Source organism: Chiloscyllium plagiosum, unplaced genomic scaffold, assembly GCF_037043375.1.
Source record: "Chiloscyllium plagiosum isolate Xiang-an unplaced genomic scaffold, Cpla_swu_hap1 HiC_scaffold_35, whole genome shotgun sequence".
Classification (NCBI taxonomy): Eukaryota; Metazoa; Chordata; class Chondrichthyes; order Orectolobiformes; family Hemiscylliidae; genus Chiloscyllium; species Chiloscyllium plagiosum.
The window spans coordinates 21,044,291-21,051,045 of NW_028270173.1; the positions used below are offsets into that span (position 1 = coordinate 21,044,291).

Here is a 6,755-nt window from a genome sequence, read left to right on the forward strand (position 1 = left end):
AAAAGAATTTAATTTTGTTCTTTACACTAAAGGGATCAAAGGGTTTTGGAAGAAAGCAGGAAAGGGGTACGGACGGCTTCTGATTGGCAGAATTTTAAAATAATCGCACTTTTAATCTCGTGAAATGCGGTATTATCAAATGTATTGTTATGAATGACATAGAACAACTTAAAAGGATTGAAATTACTGCATGAGGCAGCGTGAAATGTGAACAAAATTACACTTCTTTTTTTGTCCCATAATGAAGTCAAATATAGCACGAATTCAAATGGAAATCCTGATTAATGTAATTGTGCTTACACGTGAAAGAACAGGTACAACAATGACTAATCCAACCCATTCACTAAACAATCTACTCAGCATTCGGGGCACGACGAGGGACAAAATCCTCCACAGCTCTACCTCGAGTAGAATTCGAGACATTTCTTTTAGGATGAAGGCATCAATTCTCACCTTACAATATCTCCCAAACAAACCAAGTTCAACCAGCACAGAGTTTTCCAAAATAATGGACTGCTGGTGGAAACCCCTTAGAGCTGATCAAGAGAATAGAAATGGTGTGGTTCAGCCTGAGTCACCTTTCTCTGACCTTACAGTGGCATACCTTTTCAAGTGTAGACTAGTAATTATCACCAATTCCTGGAGAGTAGAGGACCTTGTCGCACTCACAATATTTCTCTTTGTGTCCTCTTCCTCCCCGTCTTCCCTGAAGCCACCAGGTTACTCCGATCGACGTTATTGGATCACTCCAGCCGTGCCATCCAATATCCAATGGTTTTGTTCTATCATTTCAGGTGTTCTTCATTTCAAAAATAAAGACAATCAGCTCCTTTTGAAATAAAGAATCAAAGCCTTCATTCTTGTGAATATCTTCATGAAGGGTTGAGGTAGAATAACAAATCCGTATCAATTATGGTTTTAATACCCATTTCCTTTCCAGATGCGCTGATTTCTGAGCATTCCTTAGACATTTCAACACTACGATCGATATCCCACTGAAAGTTCAAAAATGAGAGATTCTGTTTCTAGCATCATTTCAATGGATATATGTTAGTTTCTTCACATCATTTTAAGATCAGGAGCTTTATGACTTTTGCATTCTCCCATTTGCTCCAGAAAGGTCCTTCCAACCCAAGGTATTCTATCCCTCCAATCTCCTTCTGAATTCTCTCATGACCAAGTCCAAATATCAGACATCATTGGCTTCCGCCAAAACTCCAGCATCTTGGGTCTTTGAGACTTGACTTGACACTTGACAAAATCGACATATGGCGGATGTTTCCTCACATGGAGAAATCTGGGTGGAGAGGTAACTGCTTTCTGATTTGTAGTAGAAAATTTAAAACAGACATCAGGAGAAATTTCTTCCTGCAACGGTCATGATTCTATGGAATGTGTGATGGATGCTGGAACATTGAGTGAATTTAAGAATTATGTTGGCAGATTGTTATTTAGTAATAGATGAAATGATTATGGTTTTCTTAGTCCCTAAGGCGAAATGCAAAATCCGGTGATATGTTGACGTGAATATATTTTATCAGTAGTTGATCTGAACTGCAGAACTGCAGTGGCTCCTTCCAGAAATGTATTGAACACAGGAAAAAAAAAACATTGAATGAACACAGGAATGTTTAAAGCATTATTTTTCTTCTGGTGAGATATTGTGGGGAACGAAATGAATTTTTGGGACTTTAAAACTGGATCTGTCTTGCATGATAATAATTTATTTGCCTGAGAGAACAATATTCCAATAGAAACTTCGTTTTAAATCGATTTTGTTGCTAACAATGTGAGTTTAGATCTCCTAGTCTAAACAGACTTAAGAAAAATGAGTGTTATATGTCAACCATTGTAATGTATAACTGTATATTGTCTATGCTATCACTGCTGTCGGCGAATACCATAGAAATCACGTTTAAAACAATCTTTCTGTTCGAAAATGAAAATGGCTGTGAATAAAATTTTCTTTTCATTTTTCACAGAATGCAATAACTAAAAAGAGAAAGACTATGGTGAGACTAGAAATGTGTAACTGAGGGCTCACGTCGCACATTTGTAGGATCACTCTGGATGGGTTAGAAGGCCTGGATTCAACTCTGACTTTGTCCAGAGCCGTGACGTAGCACAGGTTGATTTAAAAGTCTAAATCTTGGTGATTTGCATCCTCCTCTTGAACTAACCAACACTCCGTGCCTGGTAAAAGTTGAGCTGAAGCATTCAGGTCTTGAATGACCTCCTGAGAATTAAGAGCTGTGGAGCCTGAGAGAACTGGTCCTGGTCCTCGGGTGATAATACAGCTCACTGTAAATGCTGCTCAGTTAAGCGAGATGTTAATTTGTTCGTTAGAAATAGCATGTTTAATGAGATCTGTTTACTGTTTCACTGGAGGATTGGCTTGTGTATAAATTGAGGGTGTTTCAGTGCATTAACTCATTTGGACTTTGTCTGCTTACACCTGAAAATGCGAGTGCAGGCGCTTCTAATAGAAATTCTCTTTCCTGTTCTTGCAATTTTTGGAATTCCAGGTAAGCGATTAGAAGCCGCTGTGACATTTTGCTTACCTCTTCTGTTTTAAATTAAATCTTTGCAATTTCATAAATACTCCGAATTGAACACTTGCTTCCTGCTGAGTTTTCCTTTCTTTTAATTACCATTGATTTCGGTTTGAGTCCAGTTTGTCCTGTCCGAGCTGATTGAATTGGAAACAACTATGTTTGAAGTAACGAAATTAAATGGTAGAGGAGTTAAACGTTTATTTTCCATCAGTCTTGACGTTGGATGAAACTTTGAAGATCCCAAAATTACAAGGAATGAGGTCGAGGGAGTAAGTCAGAAGACCATCATTAAAAGAGGAGTATTTCACGAATTGATATGGTTTATGGCAAATAACGTTCCTGCCTCTGATGATTTGCAACCTTGCATTCTGAAATAGGTAGGTGCAGAAATAATGTCTGCATTATTATTGTGGAGAAGTTGCACAGGCATGAAAAAACTGTCAATGCATCATCCTATTCAAAAGGAAGGATAGCAAAATGCGGGTAGCTAGATCAATTAAAAAAGCATTGGAATCTGGTAATTGCGATGGGATAGCAGAACATTTAGAAAATCTTAATGTCATCAAGTGGAAATTTGCAGACGATAGTAAACTGTATGGTAAGGCACATTTTGAAAGGGATACAAACGTTTTTTTTTTCAGACAGATACTGATAGATAAAGTAAATGCGCAAAATCTTGCAAATGGTGTATAATGTGGGAAGATGTCAAGTTGTTCATTTGAAAAGGGAGAAAAAGCAATTTGTGGAAGCAGGTACACAAAGGGAAATGGGGCCTTCGGACATACAAAAAACAGAAAATTAGCAAACAGGAACACGTTGTGATAAGGAAGGCGTGTGGAATTCTGGCCTCATATTTCAAGAGGGTTGGAGTACAACAGTAGGGACATCTTATTGCAAGTTCCATGCAGCTCTGAGAATAGATTTGGAACACTGTGAGCAATTTCGTCCAGTAACAAAGGAAATACATTTTCATCTGGCACAATTCATACGAGGACAATTGGGATGATCAGAGGGATGGAACGACTGTCTTATGGTCATAAATTCAACAGTTTTGGTGTCTACTGTCTGGAGTTTAGAAGAATGAACAGTGATCCAATTGAGACATATCAGATTCTTAAGGATCTTGACAGGGTAAATGCTAAGACAATGTTCCCCTCATGGGAGAGTGCTTTGGCTGTTTCTGCTTAAGCAGAAAATGGGATCATTAACAATTGGAACAGAAATTCTCGATCTCATCCTTGTAATCATTAAAATTAGTCATCAATGGCTGACAGTTATTCTGCCTGGAAACCATAGCCTTCCACTCGTTTGTGTATCAAATCTGTCGAACTCAATCTGAAACGCCAACATCCCATTACCTTCAAGGGAACAGAATTGCACTCTCCAACCACTCTCTCGGAGAATAATACATTTCTTACGTTTGTTTGAAAAAGGAACCAGTTAATTCTGATACCGTGTCCCCTCGTCTTCATCACTGTAGTCGAAGGAAAATATCTCTTTTTGTGTTCCACTTTGTCTAGTCCCCGCAAGATCTTATATGTTTCAATGAAATCACCTTATATTCTTCCAGACTCGAATGGAGATGGGCATAACCTCACTTCAGCCAACAAGACCTTAATCGCAGGAATGTGGCAAGTGGTCCTTCTCTGAGTGACTTCTAAAATAATGCTATTTGTTTTCTTGAAATCAGGAGAGCAATCGGTGCAAAGTGATATACCAGTCCTGAAATTACCCTTTGATTATTTTTATGACACAGACAATGTATTGCTAATGAGATTTCAGTGTTTTCCATTGAAGTTCAAGTCTAGCATTGCCAGCAGCACATCAGTCTTATCTAACCCAAGGCCTTATCGCTGCACATCTCTGGGTGTTTTGGTACATCTCACGATTTGATTTTCCTTACAGCGAACCTGATGACAGTGCTGATTCTTTCCCAAGAGAAGTGCGGCCTTTCCAAAGGAATCACTCACTACATGACTGCCATGGCAACAGGAGATATGATGGTCCTTGTCTTCAACGTGATTGTGAGCCAGATCTTCAAGTATCATTTCCCGGATTCACTGCTGAACTACACCCCCGCCTGCCGACTCAGTGCCTTCCTGCAAGGGTTCAGCCTCCAACTCTCCATCTGGTTTACCATCGCCTTCACCTTTGACCGCTTTGTAGCAATTTGCTGCAACAAATTGAAGAGGAGGTTTTGCACTGAAAGAATGGCTAACGTGGTCATATTCATCGTGAGTGCTCTTAGCATTCTCGTCAACATTCCCTTGCCTTTTCGCTATGAGCCCACTCATGTTCTGAACAATGTACAGTGGGGCTGCCGCACCATCACTGCTTACCTCACTTCACCGGCCTGGGCAGCTCACCAATGGCTCACCAACATCTCAAACATGTTTCTTCCTATTCCCCTGCTCCTGCTGTTGAACACTCTCACCGCTGGCCATATCCTAGCAGCCAGCAGAGTTCGCCGGGCTCTGAAGGACAGCAGCAATGGTGCTGGCGAGACGGGCAGAGACCCCGAGCTGAAGAGCAGGAGGACCTCCATCATTCTGCTCTTCATCATCTCTGGCTGCTTCATGGTGCTGTCAGGCCCCATCACTGTCATCCATATCTGCGTCAGATTTACCCACATTACGTCTTTCCAAGCTTCAAACTCACTCTATGTGGCAATCAGGGCAGCGTTCCTTCTGATGTGCACCAGCTCCTGCACAAACACTTGTATTTATGCACTGACCCAGAGGAGATTCAGAGAGGTGGTGAAGAACTTGCTGAAATCTCCTTATGCTCTACTCAGAAAGTTATGAAAATAATTTATATTGATGGGGGGAGTTGGTGGTTTAATGATAACCTCACCGGGCCAGCATTCTCAAACCCAAACTCATATCCTGGGGACATTGGTTGAAATTCCAACGTGGCAAATGATGAATTTTCTATGAAAATAGCGCGAGCACAATGTTGATTATGTCGCCATTCATAATTAACATGCGGGAAAATGATTTGTCTTCAAAAACTGATTGTCTTTCGGCAAGAACCTCTGACGGCTTTTAAGCATGTCCATTGTATATGTGATGTCCGATCCACAGCCATGTCGATTTCAGAGCATCAGGATTGAGTCTTATCTGCCCTTTGGGAAAATGCCAACCTTGGCAGGGATGCCCACATTCTCGAATGAACAAAATAAAATACGTCATTTTTAATCAAGTGACTGATATTTTACTGTGTCTTTCGTGATGATACTGCTGCCTTAACAGGGTTCTGTTGTCCTTGTATCTTTTATTCAAACGGGATTGTGAAAGGCAGAGGTTCTGATGCCTCTCTCTAACATCTCTCCTATAAGAACCTGTAGTTTGAACTAAACGTTTCTTTCCAAGTGCTGTTTTTCTGGGGTTGTTGCAGAAAATTGGAACAGCTCCTTTGTTAAGTTGTGGGGAGTGTCGTGTTGGTTCGGTTGTCCAATTATATTTCAATTTGTGTTTTATTCGGTGGTGTGTAAATAAATTGTTTTACTTGAAGCCAAGTGGTTTGACCAGGTGCATCAAAGCTGGAATAGAGAGGAGATGCCTAAAACAACTGGAAGAGTTAGAGTATCGGCGACCTTCGTGAAATGTTTTGGGAGGTTCTAACCTGGTATTCTACACTTTTCATTCTGAATTGATACAAACAGTTAGAATGCTGAAGGGTTGGACCAAGTGGATAGAAACAATGGTTAGTAAGTCCAGAGGACTGGAGACCGATGTAGAGAGGAGATGGAAGTACTACTGGATGAATACACAACAACATTGTGACCCATGTCCATCAAAACTACAGATGGCTTTTTCATGGGTACTGACGAAAGCAGCGTCCAGGCCAATATTGAACAATGGCCTTAGTCTGTGACAAGGAGACTTCTTGACACAGTGACAGTGAAGTATTGGCAATATATTTCCAAGTCACGGTGATGTGTGGTTTCAATGGGGACAATGAAGGGCAATGTAGAATGAGAGTGCACTGTTTTTGATTAAGTGATAGCAGATGAGCAGAATTTCTCTCCCGCAAAAGGTCATAAATCTGTGGAATATGATTTCGCTCTTTGGGCACTGAGTAAATTTAAGTAGATGCGAGATAGATTTTCTTCATTAATAATGGGTTAAAGGGCCACAGTTTTAGTGGTACCTGAGATGAAATACATAATTCTGTAAAATGTTGACATGAGTGGATTTT

General features: G+C 40.4%; 1 protein-coding gene across 1 annotated transcript; it reads left to right on the plus strand.

Annotated features, from left to right (window-relative positions):
* The first annotated feature begins 2,461 nt into the window (after positions 1-2,461).
* On the plus strand, positions 2,462-5,359 carry LOC148140422 (cephalotocin receptor 2-like). The gene is made up of 2 exons (XM_087978863.1): positions 2,462-2,525; positions 4,494-5,359. The coding sequence occupies exons 1-2, from the start codon at positions 2,462-2,464 to the stop codon at positions 5,357-5,359; spliced, it is 930 nt and encodes a 309-aa protein (XP_087834989.1).
* Positions 5,360-6,755: the final 1,396 nt, after the last annotated feature.

Coding starts and splice junctions, on each gene's coding strand:
- LOC148140422 (XM_087978863.1), top strand. CDS start 2,462: ATGCGAGTGCAGGCGCTTCTAATAGAAATTCTCTTTCCTGTTCTTGCA. Junction 2,526..4,493: donor TGCAATTTTTGGAATTCCAG/GTAAGCGATTAG, acceptor TTCTTTCCCAAG/AGAAGTGCGGCCTTTCCAAA.